The sequence below is a fragment of the Macaca nemestrina genome, chromosome 6 (genome assembly GCF_043159975.1).
Source record: "Macaca nemestrina isolate mMacNem1 chromosome 6, mMacNem.hap1, whole genome shotgun sequence".
Classification (NCBI taxonomy): domain Eukaryota; kingdom Metazoa; phylum Chordata; class Mammalia; order Primates; family Cercopithecidae; genus Macaca; species Macaca nemestrina.
In genome coordinates, this window is record NC_092130.1 from 103789780 (window position 1) to 103807811 (window position 18032).

The window sequence follows — 18032 nt, forward strand, 5'->3', positions numbered from 1 at the left end:
TTAAAAATCCAATTGGGGGAATTGTGAGTGGAGGGTATAAATTAAACAAGATTGGCCATGAGCAGATAATCGCTGAAGCTAGATGAAAGATACGTGGGGTTTCATATACAGGAATACTTCAGAGACACTGTGGGCTCAGTTCTAGACCACTGTAAGAAAGCAAATAATGCAATAAAGTGAGTCACACAAATTTATTTTGTTTCCCAATGCATATAAAAATATATTTATGGTCCGGGCGTGGTGGTTCACACCTGTAATCCCAGCACTTTGGGAGGCTGAGGTGGGTAGATCACTTGAAGTCAGGAGTTCAAGACACGCCTGACAAACATGGTGAAACCCTATCTCTACTAAAAATACAAAAATTAGCTGGGCGTGGTAGCAGGTGCTTGTAATCCCAGCTACTTGGGAGGCTGAGGCATGAGAATCATTTGAACCTGGGAGGCAGAGGTTGCAGTGAGCCGAGATTGTACTACTGCACTTCAGCCTGGGCAACAAAGCGAGACTCCATCTAAAAAAAAAAAAAAAAAAAAAGTACGTTTACACTACGCTTGTCTGTTAAGGGTGCGGTAGTATTATGTCTAAAAAACAATGTACATACCTTGATTTTAAAATTCTTTATTGCTTAAAAATGCTAGTGATCATCTGAGCCTTCAGCAAGTTATAATCTTTTTGCTGGTGGAGGGTCTTGCTGACAAATCAGTATGGTGTTTGCTGAAGGCTGAGGTGGCTGTAGTCATTTCTTAATGTAAGACAACAGTGACGTTTGCTGCATTGTTAACCTCTTCCTTTCATAAAAGATTTCTCTGTAGCATGAGACGATGTTTGATAGCATTTTACCTAAAGTAGAACTCAGCTTTCAAAATTGGAGTCAATCCTCTAAAACCTGATGCTGCTTTATCAACTAACTTTATGAAATATTCTCAATTCTTTGTTGTTATCTCAACGATGTTCACAGCATCTTAATCAGGAGTAGTTTCCATCTCATAGAACCATTTTCTTTGCTCATTCATAAGAAGCAGCTTCTCATTCATTCCAGTTTGATCATGAGATTGGAGCAATTCAATCACATCTTCAGGCTCCACTTCTAAATCTACTTCTCTTGCTTTTTCCTTCATGTCTGCGGTTACTTCCTCCACTGAAGTCTTGAGCCTCTCAAAGTCATCCAAGAGGACTGGAATCAACTTCTTCCAAACACCTGTTAACGCTGCCATTTTTACTTCTTCCCACGAATCACAAATGTTCTTAATGGTATCTAGAATGATGAATCCTTTCCAGAAGGTTTTCAATTTACTTTTCCCAGATCCATCAGAGCAATCACTATCTATGGCAGCTATAGTCTTACAAAATCCTTTTCCTAAGTAATCAGACTTAAAAATATAAATCATTCCTGGATCCATGGGCTGCAGAGTGAATGTTATCTTAGTGAGCATGAAAACAACATTAATCTGCTTATACATCTCCATCAGAAATCTTGGGTCAATGAGCAGTAATATTTTTAATGGGATCCTTCTGAGCATCAGGTGTCAACAGTGAACTTAGAATATTCAGGAAATCATGCTAAAACAGATGTGCTCTCACGCAGGCTTTGTTGTTCCATTTTTAGAGCACAGGCAGAATAGATTCAGCATTATTCTTAAGGGCCTTGGGATTTTTGGAATGGTCAATGAGCATTAGCTTCAGCTTCAAGTCACCAACTGCTTTGACCCCTAACAAGAAAGTCAGCCCGTCCTTTGAAGCTTTGAAGCCAGGCACTGACTTCTCCTCTCTAGCTGTGAAAGAACTAGATGGTCTTCCATCTAGAAGACTGTTTTATCTACACTGAAAATCTGTTGTTTAGCATAGCCACCTTCGTCAATGATCTTAGCCAGATCTTCTGACTAACTTGCTGCAGCTTCTAAATCAGCACTTGCTGCTTCACCTTGCACTTTTATGTTATGGAGATGGCTTCTTTCCTTAAATCTCATGAAGCAACCTCTGCTAGCATCCAATTTTTCTTCTGCAGCTTCCTCACTTCTCTCAGCCTTCATAGAATTGAAGAGAGGTAGGGCCTTGCTCTGGATTAGGCTTTGGCTTAAGAGAATGTTGTAGCTGGTTTCTATCCAGACCAGTCAAACTTTCTCCACATCAGTAATAAGGCTGTTTCAATTTCTTGTTATTTGTGTATCCACTGAAGTAGCACTTTTAATTTCCTTCATGAACATTTCTTTTGCATTCACAACTTGGCTAATTATTTGGTACAAGAAACCTAGCTTTCAGCCTGTCTGGGCTTTCAACACACCTTCCTCACTAAGCTTAATTTCAAGTGAGCTTTTGATTTTGAGTGAGAGACATGTGACTCTTCCTTATACTTGAACACTTAGAGGCCATTTTAGGGTTATTAGTTGGCCTAATTTCAGTATCGTTGTGTCTCGAGGAATAGGAAAGCCCAAGGAGAGGGAGAGAGTCGGGAGAATGGCCAGTGGGTGGAGCAGTCAGAGTGCACACAACATTTATCAAGTAAGTTCACCATCTTATATGAGCAAGGTTCATGGTGCCCCAAAATATTTTCAACAGTAACATTAAAAATCACTGATTGCAGATCACCATAACTGATATGATAACAATGAAAAAGTCTGAAATATTGCAAGAATTACTAAAATGTGATGTAGACACACAACGTGAGCACATGCTGTTGGAAAGATGGCCCTAAGAGACTAGTTCCACATGGGATTGCCACAAACCTTCCATTTGTAAAAAAAAAAAAAAAAAAAAAAAAAAAGTCTTCAAAGTCCAATAAAATGAGATCTTCCTGTACTCTTTAATGTACTCTTGTATTTGTTTGAAATTTTTTATGAGGTGAAAAACAAAAAACAGCTAACAAGCTAGAATGGTTATTCATTATGTATTTGAACATTTCTTCACGTATTCATATCACATTTATTGTTCAACAGAAACCAAGCATTAGTTGTATAAAGGGCTCTGAGTGAGACACTTTAGTGAATGCTGAGCGGTGTGAGCTACAGTCGCTCCAGCCAGTGCGGGTTGTGACGGGTAGCGACACTGCTGATATCTAGACCACATCAGCCTCTATGGTGTGTGCTGGAGCCTCTCTCCTCTTGGTAAGTAAGAAGGTGTCTACCCATTGGTTATTGTGAAGAGCTTCTGTATGGGGGACCGGCCACCCAGCAGTATTCAGCTTCAGTGCAATCTACTCCACTGATCTAACAGTCATCAAGGCCCAGAGGAGCCCCAGAGGTCTGAAGCTGAAAACAGAGACTCCAGGCCAGCTCTCCAGAAATAAAGGAGGCTTTATTTTTATGCTGTACCTAAAAAAGAAAAAAAAAAAAGTAAGGAGAGCAGTCGAAGGGCTGGTTTTGCAGCAGAGAGTCATGTGGTGAATTTGAAACTTACACCGGTGCCTGGCCTGCAGAGCAGAAGGGAACGTGACTGAGCTATCTGGGAAGCCCTCCACCTCTAGAAGGCACTTCCCAGAGGGCGGTGAAAACATAGCCTCCTTGCACAAGAGATCGGCCCTCCTGTGGCCCAAAGGGAGAAAGAAAAGTCCTAAGAGCTTTGTGAAAGCTTCTTCCCCTTGGTATCTGAGCCTCGTTTCTCAAACCTGGATGATCCCTTTCCTGGTCCATCAAAACCATCAGCTGTTATCAATCACTCTAGCCAAAAGACCCAGCCCAAAGTGCTCCCAGGAGATAACAAGTTCTTAAGAAACTCGTGGCTGGGCGCAGTGGCTCACACCTGTAATCCTAGCACTTTGGGAGGCTGAGGCAGGTGGATCACCTGAGGTTGGGAGTTCGAGACCAGCCTGACCAACATGGAGAAGCCCCATCTCTACTAAAAATACAAAATTAGCCAGGTGTGGTGGTGCATGTCTGTAATCCCAGCTACTCGGGAGGCTGAGGCGGGAGAATCATTTGAACCCGGGCGGCGGAGGTTGCAATGAGCTGATACCGCATCATTGCACTCCAGCCTGGACAAGAGCGAAACTGCATCTCAAAAAAAGAAAAGAAAGTAAAGAAAAGGAAAAGAAAAGAAAAGAAAAAACTATTTTCCTGTAATCAACAAGAGCTTTTAACTTTATTTTTAATTCTGTGTAGATCCCCAGAGCATGCCCACCACATGGCCCCTCTGCAGGCTGAGGATGGAGGAGAGGGGAAGAATGGCTCCCAATATTCTGGTCATTTAGCTCTGAATGTCACCAGCAAAGTGAATGTTATACCTGCATATGCCCTCTGGGTCTTGCCCTAACCAGTCAATGTGCAAAATCTGATCACAGCTCCCTCTTCAGAAAAACACTTCCATGGCTTCCCAACTGCTCTTTAAACAAAGCCTAAAATGTTTGACAAGACTGACAAGGTTGACCAGGCCCTGTGGGTTCTGGCTCGGACACCAAACCTTCAGGCACCCGCTCCAAGCCAGAGCTGCTTCCTCCACTGATAATCTAAGGGGAAAGAGCATAGCCAGGAGCTGGACTCCAATCAGTGTCCCCAGATCATAGTTTCCCATGGTTCACCCCTGATGAGATACTGAGTGAAAGAATGATAAAAGGCAAATATCTGGACAACAAACCAGAAACTCTGTCGGGAATGTGTCCTGCTGGTCAGAGACGTAGCAAGGACCTGGTTGGAAGTCAGAGTTTAGGAGCCACTCAGTGGGCTTCCCATCAGGTTGGCCCCTGAAATTCCCAAATAAAGAAATAGCATGAGTGGTTGTCTCAAAGCAAGAAAATTGGTGGGTGTAATTTCTTGGTTACTGGAAGGCACCTCTGTTTGAGGGTTGTGGCAGCAGAAAAATAAAAAGGTTGACACAGCCTGCTAAATGCCTCCTAATACTGCCTCCCACATGTGGCTCTGCCAGGCCTCTCCCTCCTGCCCTCTCCTCTTTGTCTAGTAGACAGCCACTGTTCCTTTAGCTCCTAGCACAGTCTCCACAGGTCCACAGACACCTGTCACTTAGATGTCCCTGTGAACAGTGCTCCCTGGGATTATACAAGGCAATGACCCTGACTTCACTTCCCCAAGCAAGCCTCATGACCCTTTGATGAGTCCAAATCCCTCTTAGGGCCACAGGACTTCTCAGTGGTGTCAGAGAACAATTAATAGACGATTAATACAGATAATGAATCCGTATCTTTCTCCCCCACTAGACTACTAGACTAGAGGCTCTGCAAGGGCAGAACCACGTATGCTCTCTTGTTGGTGGAATTTTTCAGTTACATTTCCATTTGATGGACCCGGACCAGACACAGAGTAGATGCTCAATAAATAAATGTTGCACTAATGAACAAATTCCCGTTTTCTGATCCCTGACTGCTGCAGACCCTACTCCTACCTCGAGCTCCTGAAGTCATTAGCCCTGAAGCCCTCTCTTTGAAAGCATAAATGACCTCTATGTTAGCATTTTTCCCTCTGTCTTGGAACAGGAATTGTTGGTGCCTGAAACTAACCATCCCAACTCTCCAGGCCACCTCCCTGCATATCTGACTCCAGGTATCTCCAAGACCAACTGGCTGCCCTGCCCTCCCCAGCTGCACATGGGGATGTACTTCCCTAACAAGGTTTTCTTTTTTGAGCTACTTTTGATGTTCATTGTAGCCCAAATTTATGAACATAAAATTATGGGTTGGGTGAGGATAGCAGGGGTTGGGGGGAGACAGTGAAAGCAGCACTCAAGGTTAGGGTGGCATGAGGGGCCCAAAGTGTCATCTGTTGGTCAGCATGCCACTGGTGATGTTCAGTCTGGTCCTTGTCACCAAACTTCTTCTCCAAAACCAATGGCCCTCAGCTAGGGACCAGTGTCTCAGGGATCTGTTGAACATAAAGCTAGTTTCTGTAAATGAAATCATTTCCACCTATCAACTATCATCAAACATGAAAGTGGATGTGAAAAGACTTTGTCCCTAAGATATAACATCAATAACAACAATAATGTACCAAGCTTACTTCACTCATGTCCTTTGAAAGCTAGACACTTCTGATCAAAATTAGTAAAAGTCGTTCCATATACAAACATGATATCAACATTTTTTAAAGAATTGCTACATCCCTTACCTTGAGTGGCATTGCCTTTGAAGCCTAAAGCAAATATTTTCTTTTAAAACCTAATGGTTTTAAACTGTCTCTTCTGAAGTCTGTGAGTCAGTTCCAGTTGTTTATTACACAGCCAAATTCAGAGAGATTAAGGACACCAAAGATTTTAATGAAGAAGATGAGTTTCTTTTAGTCATAAAGATTGTTTCTATCATATCGTTCCCCATGTGTTGACATGGCAACTCTGCTCTGTCTCGCTCCACAGACCTACGGGTACTTAGGAAAGTCCTGTGTTCTGTCAGCCGCCGGGCCCAGTTAGTTCATGCCTGGTGCAGGCCCCAGCCCGGGGTGGACCAAGAGCCCACCCAGGTACATCACAAGTCAAGCTTCAACCTTGCAGAAGAGAATAGCAGCAGCCAGGGGTCACTGTGACTCAGTGATCAGGGAAGGATTTATACACAGTGTTATCCTATTACGGTCTATTTTGTGTAATTTAGCCAGGTATCCAATACTATTCTAGCAGGAGACATGCTTTATGTTATTTCATTGGTTTGATGTTTTTGTTTTGTTTTGTTTTATAGCCTTTAAGGTACCCAGAGTCCTCAGAGAGGCCAGATGGCAGCTGAGTTGTTTGGGATTAGTGAGTCTGCTTTGGGGCCAAGGACAGCCACCGGGAAGTCTCCAGCTGGGCCTGCTTTCTCTTCCCTGCTTCCTTCCCACCAACTCTCACCTCTGTGGAAACTCCCAAAGTCTCAGAAGTCATGATTTTTTCATTGGCTGCTGGGGTTAAAATTGAGCCACCAATGCCTTCCTACAGGGAAGGGGGAAGGTGGGGGATGAAAAAGTGAAATTCCTGCTCCTGAGCCTTACACAGGAGATTTCTTACCCGAGGGAATCTGAAACTGTTCCAGAGGAAAATTGCCTCGGGCCAGTCTAATTTTTACCAGTCTGAGACATTGCTCCCACTTCCCCTTTCCCCCTTTGAATGATCTCTGTCAGGCTGCCTGGGCACTGCTGTTGCTTCTGAAGGTCGCAACATAGAACACCACGGTTGTCAGGTAACAATGACGGAAACGCTTGCTCCCTGAGCTGAGCATTGTATTATTATATCAGAATAGTCTCTAGCGAGGGAGAGAGTATATTTCTTCGTAAGGTGGAGGAGAGAAGCAGGCACAGGCCTCCTCTTCCAGCTGTGTCTCTTCTACCTGGTCAGCATCAGGACTGGGCCTGAAATGTGAGCAGAAAACACAGGTACATTATGGTCCAAAGCACCATTCACAGAACCAAGGCTGCCATCGTGGGCAACAGGCTAAGCAGAGATTCGCAGTCTCCCAACACCTTATTCATGGACCAAACAGCCACAGATCACTATGGAGATGGCTAGAAGGAGTGCATTCCCCCAGTAGACACGCCATACCTGTGGTTTCCACCATCCGCGAAAGAAGGGCAGCCTTCATCAACCACAAATGCAGAGTTATCTTGAGGGTAGATGGTGTAGTATTGAGGAGGACTCGGCACGGCAGTTGCTGCCCCTCCAGGGGTTATGAGGCCACAGGGGCTCACCACAGACTGCAGGTAGCTGGTATTTATCCCCATAGGCTCTGGAGAACCATAAGGAGGAGGGATGTACTGCACCACAGTGGCCCCATGGAAGGTGATGGGTTGGTTGATGCCAGTGAAAACAAATGATGGTCCTCCTGGTGTCTGTTCCAAGTCCGGGACCCTTTCCTCACTTTCTTTGCACAACTGGCAGGAGAGCATTTTGAACTTGCACACAGATATCAGGATGAATGTCACCCCAACCGACAGTAGGACAGGCCCAAGGAGCTGGGTCCATTCAAAGTGGGAGACACCTTGGTATTTGATCCAGCCCATGACAGTGAATGTGATCCCCACCAGCCCCAGAAAGATGCCTGAGAAGAGCAAGGTGGCCCCAGCCTTGTCGTCATCGGACACCTGGATGTCAGCGGTGCTGGGTGTGTAAGGAGTGACAGAAAACACATTGACAGGGAAGTCCTCCAAGCGGCCGCTGCCCTGCTCCATTGCTCCTTGTGGCCTCACCCTGCTTCTTAGAGTGGAGAGGATTGTGAGAGCCAAGGAATCACAGGTCCAAATTAGTTATAGAAGAACTCAGGGCTTGTGCTTAACAGGGTGTAACACACAGAGGGCTGGACCTTGTTTAGAAGAATAAAGGTCTGAGAAATGAAGCCTGAAGTTTTCTCATGTATTGTCAACAAGTGGAGGTCTCTGTTTTGCAAGTCAATGACAAGCTGTCTCTCTAATTCACATTCATTCATTCACACATTCAAAAATTAACTTATTGAGTCCATCTTTCTTTTTCTTTTCTTTTCTTTTCTTTCTTTTTTTTTCTTAGAGCGTGGGTCTCACTCTGTCACCCAGCTGGAATGTAGTGGCACAATCATAGCTCACTGCAGCCTCAACCTCCTGGGTCAAGCGATCCTCCCACTTCATCCTCTCCAGTAGCCAGGACTACAGGCACACATCACAATGCTCAGCTAATTTTTAAAATTTTTTGTAGAGATAGGGTCTCATTATGTTGACCAGGCTGGTCTCAAACTCTTGGACTCAAGTGATCTTCCTGCCTTGGCCCCAGGAGGTACTCTTCTATAGCAATTTAAGATGCTGCCATAAGACCCTGTTTTTGTCCTCCCCAACACAGGTTTGTAGAAATGGCAGAGCTCCCTCAAGGGTCTCCAGCAGTGAACAGGGCCCTTGATATATCCACACATGCACAGGAGTCTAACCTGATTTTCCCAGTGGTTCAGCTCATTAGGAATAGACAGACACCTATTTCTTGACCGCATGTGTATTCCTATCTACTTCATGAACCCCTAGCTGTGATGATACTTAAACTTCAATAATAGTTCTCACAAAGCCCTAAGATCCTGTTCTTTTCTGGCCAACCCCATACGCCTTTTGCTTTCTGCATTTGGGGAGTAATTCTAGCCTTGGGAGAGGAACAACATCGTAGGAAACCTTTCTATGCACTGCATCACTGCCAGGGGTTGAATAAGCATCAGGTATGACCTGGCTCACTGGGACACATGCTTCGGACTCTCCCTCCATGGTGGCCACACAGTTCCTGGTCTCCAAGGTGAAACAACCAGCTGTGTTTTGGAGCCTGCTGTTTTCCAACCAAACACAAGTTGATGTAGAGAAGACAGTTTAATTTTCAATAACATTATCTCATTCATGACTGCAAAACTTCCAGACAGCCCCATGAGTTTCCTCCTCCACCGAATAACTGTAGCCTTCTTTCCTTCCTAGACAGATTTTATCCAGGCAGATGCTCTCTGCAGTAGTTAAATATTATATTAGTTCCCTTTTGCAGAATTGAGAGAGCTGCCGTCTTGCCCCAAGGCAGAGCTCCCTAAACTTCCCTTGACAAAGAAATCATGTGGGCCACTTTTTTAAAGGACAAAATGTGAGCTCCCAATTCAGATCAACAGAATCAAATATCCAAGGGAAGGACCTCAGGTGATTCATCATTAAGAAATCTTAGGAAACCCTACCTCAGGTTAACCCTAAATGCTTCTAGGAGACCAGAGGACTTTCTCCCCATGAAAATCCCTCTCCCTGCTACAGGACAAGGCTTGTAATCTCCTACTTCACTGCCAAACAGATGGGAAAGCAAGCAGGTGACCCCTGAGGTATCTTACTGGATGTGCCTTAGAGCAGCAAGGCTGGAGTGGGGTTGCTATACGAACAGGCTGCCTTTTCCCACTGAGCTAGATCAGAGATCCAGGAAAGCCAGATTTTCTCTTTAACTATAAATTTCTGGTAAGTTAGCCTGACATTATTTTCAGGTTCTTAAGTCCTAAGTTAACAGTCAAAACAATCCCTGACATTTAGAAAAAAACTAGGATCTCAAAAATGTCTTCTAAATCACTCAATTTATGTTTCCCATTTGCCTTTAGCTATATCCACCGAGAATAACTGGGAAGCCTGAGAGAGTAGAGGAAACAGATCACCCTCTTTTAGACAGCTCATGAATGCAAACTGGAACTGCTTTCAAAGCAGAAAGATCAGAAAGTTCTCCAATTACATTTTCAAGGTCACTTTGACTCAGCTGCTTCTTCCAAAAGCCCCACCTCTGTCTAGACGGGTAAATAGCAATTTTTTTTTTTAAAGCTAACCAACTGAATTCAACAGCATATTAAAAGGACTAAATGCCATGACCAAGTGGAAGGCAAGGCTGGTTCAACATACAAAAATCAATCTATGTAATGCAGTATATTCACAGAACGAAGGGGGAAAAACCACACATGATCATCTCAATTGATGAGTGAAGGGGAAACATTTACTGAATACTTACTATGTACCAGGCATAATTCTATACATTTAATATAAGTGACATAATTTCATTCTTTTAACAACCAGGTTACAGTCAAGAAAACTACGCCGATTTTTAAGCTATGGTGACTCAGCTCCAAACCCACCTTTTTAAACTTCTCTTTGTCTCAGACTCTGCAAAGCACACTTTTCCTTTTCCAGGCTGCTCCAGTTAGGCTCTGCCAATAGGGGTTGCTACAGGGAGATTTCAAGGTGGCAGGAAGGAGAAGGCACTTAGTAGTTTCTATTTTGCTTGCTGTTACTGTCACTGTCATTCCAACAACAGTTCTTCATCCTGGCAGTAACAGTTCCAGTTTCCAGAAACCTCCTCCTGCCCTCCAATCAGCCTTGCTGTGCCCCTTCAGGGAAACCAACACCAGCCACTTGGACATGTTCTTTGTCCAAGCTCCTGAGATGCCAGAATTAGCCGAGTGACATTTTCTACTCAAAGAGCTGGATCCTGGCTCCACAAGGGCCCTTCTCCAAGCTTCTGCTTTCTAATGTTAGCCCAACCTCTTCCTTTTGTTCCCGCAGCCTGTTTTCACTAAGTCTAAGTGGCCTTAGTGTTTATTTTTTGCCTTTTCAACCCTCCAATATCTGTTAAACTAATTTCCTATATCAGATTCTCTCTATTAAAATAACTGGTATGGTTTCTGTTTCCCTAAGTGATTCTGACTGATAAGTGGTATTCACAGTGGAGTTAGGAAACATACCTGTGAAGATGGGATTCTGGAATTGATTTGGTCATATTCTTGGCCTCAAATACAATGCTGAGTCTTCATCAATGAAACATGGGATATTTGTAGATCATGGCATGAAGTGTCATCAAAACTAATACAAATAGCACCTTTAGTAGGCTGTGATGAATTGCCTATTGGAGCAAATGCCTTGGGGACCAACTGGCTGCTACACTTAATCACTATGACAATAATGATGGGCTGCAAGTTCTGTGGGATGGAGATGGCCACTTCAGAACGCCCTGCAATACTTATAAAAAGAAAGTAACAAGCTCAGGTCTTTAAATTCAGCTCAAGTCACAGTCAGAGAACCAGAGAGTTTCTGTGGTGGTCTTAAAAGAATCTTGTATCCTATATTTACAGGGCTGACCTCACCAAAAGTCAACAAAATTTAAATAGATATCTTTCTATATAGCTATACATCTGTGGAGGCTACAGCCACTCCATCTTAGATGCTAACCCGCCATGTTGACTTTTGTCTAACTCATTCCAGGAATGCCTTTAAAATGTCTGTTTTATCTGCTGTTCCTTGCTTGAGAGCATGTACTTACTGTAAACCCTGCCCTTAGATCAAAGGAACTTTAATGTTATAGTACTTACCATAAATCCTGACCTTAAGTAATTGTTCTACACGTCCCTTCTGAAGCACACATATCCCTTCCCTGAGGTATGTAAGCTCTGGGTCTGGTGAGTAAGGGTACAGGATCCACCATCTTGTCTCATGGCTTCCAGGAACATGGCCTATGTTCTTAAGTCCCTATTAAATGTTCCTTTCTGAGAAACTGGACTCGTCAGCCTCTTTCCTCAATCTCTCAGTTTCCTTGACCTTTGAGGATAGGTTTGCATAGATCTGCTTACTATGGAACAGTATCTATATCTACATACGATTGGTTCATTTTCTCTGGAGAACCCTAATAGACAATGATACTTAAAGTGTCCATGGTAAGTAGTGATTCTGTACAGAGTAATCATATATAAAACCACAGCACAGGCCTCCAGGGTTTTAGAGAAAATCTGTGTTGCTTCTGCCGGCAGCTATTCTCCTTTTGAGACACAGCTCATGATTCTTTACTGGGCCCTGGCTACTGGGCCCTGCATCACCCTGGGACACTGAGTGACCCCTGAGCTGCCAATCATGATCTGAGCATATCTGGCCCACACAACTGTAAGTTTGTGCATGCACAGCAGTGATTCATTATCAACTAAAAATGGTATTTAAGAACTTGGACATGAGCAGGTCTAGAATTACAAGTAACTACATAAACAGGTGGTTCAGAGCCTTACACTTACTCTTACTGAGTGGCGTCTTCTCCTACAATCCAAACCTATGGCCTACTGGGGAGCTCTTCACAGCTAGATGACCAAGGAGAAAAATTCTCAGGTCTTGTGTATAGGTTATTCTGGACAACAGTGGATGGCTGAAGCATTATGACACCCATGAGGAATGTTCCTGAAAGATGCTAGAAATAGGGTAGAATAGAAATCCTAGCCAGCAGAACTTCAAGCAGGACATTTGGTTGTCCATGTTGTCTGAGCTGAGAGATGGCCAACAATCTATGTTGGTTCATAGGCAGAGGTGAATGGTGTCCTAGGTTTCAAGGACTCAGAAAGAATGAGATTGGAATGTGAGTAACAGGAAGTATGGTGAACAAGTTATAAGGATATCTCAAAGTGGGCACAGAGTGTAAAAGATAGTTGTGTTCCCCGTGAACACTCACCCAAGGGCATCCACTGCAAACGAGGCTCTACCAGTCAGGTGAACAAGCTGGTGTTTTCTGTGGATATCAGTCAGTCTTTTCCCCCAGACTTCAGAGTGTTTCCTTGATGAACCCATGTACACAGGATGCAGGCCACCATGATGAAAGGGATGAAGGCTATGCACGAGCTTAAAACTGGTAGCTAATCTGGCTACCATCACTGTTGAGTACCTAACCTACCAAAAGCAGAGACCACTGCTGAGCCCCCAATGTGGCACTACTCCCTGAAGATCACAGCCAAATATCTGATGGCAGCTGGATCATGGTGGACTCCTTCCAAGAGGGGCAGCAATTTGTCCTTACTCAACTAAACACATATTCTGGGTTATGGATTTGTCCTCTCTGACTTTAATACTTTTACCAGCATCATCGTATGTGATGTACAGAATGCCTTATTCACCATGATGGTATTCTGCAAAACGTTGCTCCTGATCAGAGAACTTAGTTTACAGCAAAAGAAGTACAGCAATGATCCTATGCTCATAAAATTCACTGCTATAACTACATCCGTTACCATCCAGAAGCAGCTAGCCCAATAGAATGGTGGCATGGCTTACTGAAGATACAGTTATGGCACCAGTACAGAGATATCACCCTGATTAGATAGCATCTTAGGTAGGTTCCCTAGAAATAGATGCCGAGGGGGTCACTTGAATGCCACAGGTTTGTTGGAGAATGCTCTAGGAAACAATGCCTAATGGGAGAGAGGGTAGTAGAACTGCACAAGGGAAAAGTTGAACTATGATGCAGTTGCAACATAGGCTTCAGCTGAATGCTTAGGTCTTCCTGGAGCTTGGATGCTGCTTCAGAATTGTTCCAAATTGAGGTTAAGGTGCCAGGCCTTTGTATTCCCGTATCAACCAGTCACTGAATGCAGGTTGCCACCAAGAGGGGGACATAATCTTGGCCTCCTTTCCTGCTGAGGAAAATGCCCAGAGAGGAGTGTAGTATGAACTGTCAGCAGGCAACACTTCTGGTAGCTAGGGGAATAAATGCCACAGTCCTAAGGTGGATCTAAGCAGTGTTCCACAGCATCTGCCAGAGATGTCATTTCATCTTTGGGATGCAGTACATGCTTTAAATCAGCAAGCAATATACAGCATTGTTTCTCTCATTGTCAGAATAAACGGGTCTAGAAATTAAAGAGAAAAAGTAGGAGTGACTCCTCTCACTATCACACCTGTTAATCTACTCACATTATTTTTTCTGACTGTCCTTCAACTTTGACCTGGGAGGTCTTAGTCTTACTATTGTGTACCAAGGGACACAACAATAGAAAAGTGACACTGCCACTTGGCCATTCTGAGCTTCTCATGACCCTTAACCAGCAAGCAAAGAAGGGGTTACTTTCCTGGCCAGGATAATTGCTCTTTATTACCAAGAGGAAACTGGATTGCTACAACATCATGGGAGCAGAAAGGACAATATTTAGAACACAGGGCTCTCTGGGACCTCTCTTCATATTTTTATGCCCAATAATAAAAGTTAAAGAAAAATTGTAATCACCAAAACACAGGACCATTGTGGATTCAGATTCTTCCAAAAAGAAAGTTTGGGTCACTCCACTGGGTAAAGAACTAATCAACTGAGACCTTGATGAGGACAAAGGAAACAGGGACTAAGTAGTGGTAAAAAGAAGTTACAAATATCAACTAGGGACTCATGGCCAATTGCAGGAATAAACGCGGCAGCAGCTCTGCATAGCTTCTTCCTTAATTGTTATGTATATATTTATTTGTATATACAAACCAATTTCTTTTTCTGCCTTTCCTCCTTCCCCTTATTATTTTACACAAAGATTGTTGTCTGTGGTCAACTTTACAATTTAGTTTTTATCCAGATGGTACTGTGGCCAAATTTAAGAAGAATGAACATTGCCTAGAGATTAATGCATGAATGATTCTTGGAAGTTTGTATCTCCCATTTCAAGGAGAGGATGAGGGCATCTTTATTTGGACACCAGTTTCATCTTGTTATGCAAAACACAAAGTGGTTTTTGTTTGTGGATACAAGTGTAAGTAATGTGTAGAAGGCTGTGTGTGGATGCTGAGTAGCCAAAGGGGTAGATGGTGGTTGTTATCAAGCTATTGTCCCTCAGGTCCAAATCCATCCTTCTCTACTGTGCTTTGTAGTGATGGGGCTGGGACTCCACAAGCCACATCTCACTCTGACAGCTGGCTTGCTACTAGGCATTGCCACAGGAGGTATTAGAGGGAGGCTACAAGGTGGAAGGAGGGAGAAGGGATTTGCTCTTTTCTGTTTTGCTTGCTATTTCGGTCATTTCACCCAGCAGTGCTTCCTGTGGTAGTCACAATTGGGTCCAGTTTCCAGTCTGTCCCCATATCCCCACTCTCATTGTACCCTTCAGAGGTACTAGCACCAGCTGGACAGTGCCCTCCTGAGAGGTCTGGGTCCAAGCCCCAGGGGTCTCTCCCCCAAGCTCTAAGCCCTGATACCCTAACTGCTTTGCAGTGATTCTTCAGCCCTAGAAGTGGTAGCTTCTTCCTATCACATCAATGTTTTTCTTTTGTCTTTTCAATCTTCTATCTGTTTAACCAACTCCCCAGATTAATTTCTCTGTGTTTCTGTTTTCATGAGTAGATTCCATCTGAAGCAGAAATTGAGGAAAAATTTAGAGGGTGGCAGAGCTGAAATGGAACCCGGTGGCGCATTAGAGTCTCATTGTGGCTTCATTCTATAAAAATGCTTGGTGGCTCCTGTGCTGTTCCTGTCAGACATACAACATTTTTGAAGACACTATCTAATTATTTTTCAGATTGCCGGGGATTGGAGTTGATAATCCACCAGTGGTCTGAATTTTTGTGTTTTATCTTAAAAGCCCTTTTGAATTTTTCATTCCCCTCCCTGCTATATGGGGATTCTTTTTAACTTTTTAAATATTAAAATGATTTACTGCCAAGACAAAATAGAAAGGTGAGCTTCCTACGTATTTCAGTGAAGCAATGTTTTCTACATTAGAACAATTTGTGGTACTTGTTAGAAATGCAGATTTTCAGCACTATTGGCAATGAGTGAATCAAAAACTCTGGATGTGAGGCACACAAATCTGAACTTGTTTTATAAGCTCCTCAGGTGAGTCTTAGGCAGATTGAAGAGTGAGAACCACTAGGGTAGTGGTGAGGTATTATTGCATTAAATATATCGACTTGGGAAATGTGTCTAATAGCCAGACAATTTCTCTATGCCTGATATCTGAACATTTCTAGCAGCAAAAGTCCCATTAAAGGAAGTAGTTTTGCCCTGCTTTGATAGCTACTTCAGGCTAATAACAGGAAAGGTAGCAATGAAATGGTAGGGCCAGGGACCAAGAAATACCCAAATCCTGCCACCCACCCTACCACCCTCCATGACTTCCCAGTTGGGGGCAGAGGCACAGAAGCACAGGACAAATTTACTGCTATAGGGCTTGAGCTGTAGAGAATCCCCACATGAACAGAACTCAGGTAAACTTGGCTAGAGCATATGGTCAAGGCTGGAGGCCTCCCTTAAACTTGAACCTGATCTCAAAGAAACACAGGAAAAGTGATAACCAGAGAGAGTAAGGGCAGGCAGACCCTCTGAGGACAGAGATACGTGAAGGAGAATGAGAGATGACATAAAAGATGATTGGGTTTCCTTCTACCTGCCAAAAGCCTTAGCCATCTTACCGCAGCAGCCACGTAAAAGAAGGAAGTAGAAAGGAGCTCCACTTAAGCAAGTGCCCTTCTCAATCACAATGCTGCCACCCATGTGTAAACATAGTCCAATTAATCTAGAACCTAAGCAAGGAGATTCATAACTACTCCTTCCAGAGAAAAGCATCAGATAGGAGACTACACCATCCAGGAATTTCTTGGTGAAAAAAAAGATGAATTATTTTAATACTAATGGACACTTTTTATCAGTACAGCATAATTAAATGGTTTCAAATGGCTGATCATGTCAGTGGTCAAGTAAGGCTCTTCCTTTAATTCTCAAACTTCATTTTTACTGTTAGGACGTCACCTATAACAAAAACCGCCAGTTTTCCCTTGCAATTGTTTTTTGAGAATATTTAGCATAGAAATTTGAGAAACATTTGTTAACTAAGCCAACTTTGTGAGCAACCTTTGTTATTAAGGTGAGCTATTGATTCATTTGCTTCATCCAGAATTTTACCCTTTGTACTGGGTGGAACATACCTTCTTTGAAAAATGAAAACAATAGGCCGGGTGCGGTGGCTCACACCTGTAATCCCAGCACTTTGGGAGGCCGAGGTGGGCAGATCACTTGAGGCCAGGAGTTCAAGACCAGCCTGGCCAACATAGTGAAACCCCATCTCTACTACAAAAAAATAAAATAAAAATTAGCCAGGCATAGTGGCACCTGCCTGTAGTCCCAGCTACTCGGAAGGCCGAGGTAGGAAAATCGCTTGAACCCAGGAGGTGGAGGTTGCAGTGAGCTGAGATCTCACCACTGCACTCTAACTTGGGCAATAGAGTGAGACTTTGTCTCAGGAAAGAAAGAAGAAAGAAAAAAAGAAAAGAAAGAAAAAAGAAAATAATAATTTACATTATTCACAACTTCTCAGAAAAAATGTAGAAAATAATAATTCAACCCTGAGTTCAGAAAATCTGGCTGGTAAGTTTTCAAAGTTATTAATCATTTTTTTTTCCTTGGGGTCCATGACAAAGGAAATTATTTTAATTTGTTGAGAGCACATATATTCAGTGTGCTATTTCCTTTTAAACAAAGCTTCCTGCTACTTAATTCCCTTAAGTAAGGAAATCCAGAGGCCAGTTCTTTGTGGTGCTATTCTCAATGGATGTAGTGGCTACTGAAGAAACCTCAGGACCCCATCTTATTCAACTGTCTGCACCAGTTATTTTATCTGATGAAGCTCTGGGCACGTCTTCATAGGCATTATCAATGGGAGCTGTCTCCCTTAGGGCTCCCCTGGCTCTGCTCCCCTGTCTCCAACTGCAGCAAATAAAAAGAATTGACTGAATCAGAGATTAATTGACATGTCTTAAGATGCAGTTCACAGTGACAGATGAAAATTGGTCAACTAGGCCAGGCGTGGTGGCTCACACCTGTAAACCCAGCAGTTTGGGAGGCTGAAGTGGGTGGATCACCTGAGGTTGGGAGTTCAAGAACCAGTCTGGCCAACATGGTGAAACCCC

At 43.4% G+C, this 18032-nt stretch overlaps 1 protein-coding gene and 1 pseudogene across 1 annotated transcript; both read right to left on the bottom strand.

Annotated features, from left to right (window-relative positions):
• Nucleotides 1–565: 565 nt before the first annotated feature.
• On the bottom strand, nucleotides 566–2732 carry LOC139363851 (tigger transposable element-derived protein 1-like; annotated as a pseudogene).
• Nucleotides 2733–6171: 3439 nt separating this feature from the next.
• LOC105475164 (transmembrane protein 174) lies at nucleotides 6172–8142 on the bottom strand. Its single transcript, XM_011730194.3, has 2 exons — nucleotides 7441–8142; nucleotides 6172–7250 (listed from the first exon to the last, which is right to left on the bottom strand). The coding sequence occupies exons 1-2, from the start codon at nucleotides 8064–8066 to the stop codon at nucleotides 7145–7147; spliced, it is 732 nt and encodes a 243-aa protein (XP_011728496.2). The 5' UTR covers nucleotides 8067–8142; the 3' UTR covers nucleotides 6172–7144.
• Nucleotides 8143–18032: the final 9890 nt, after the last annotated feature.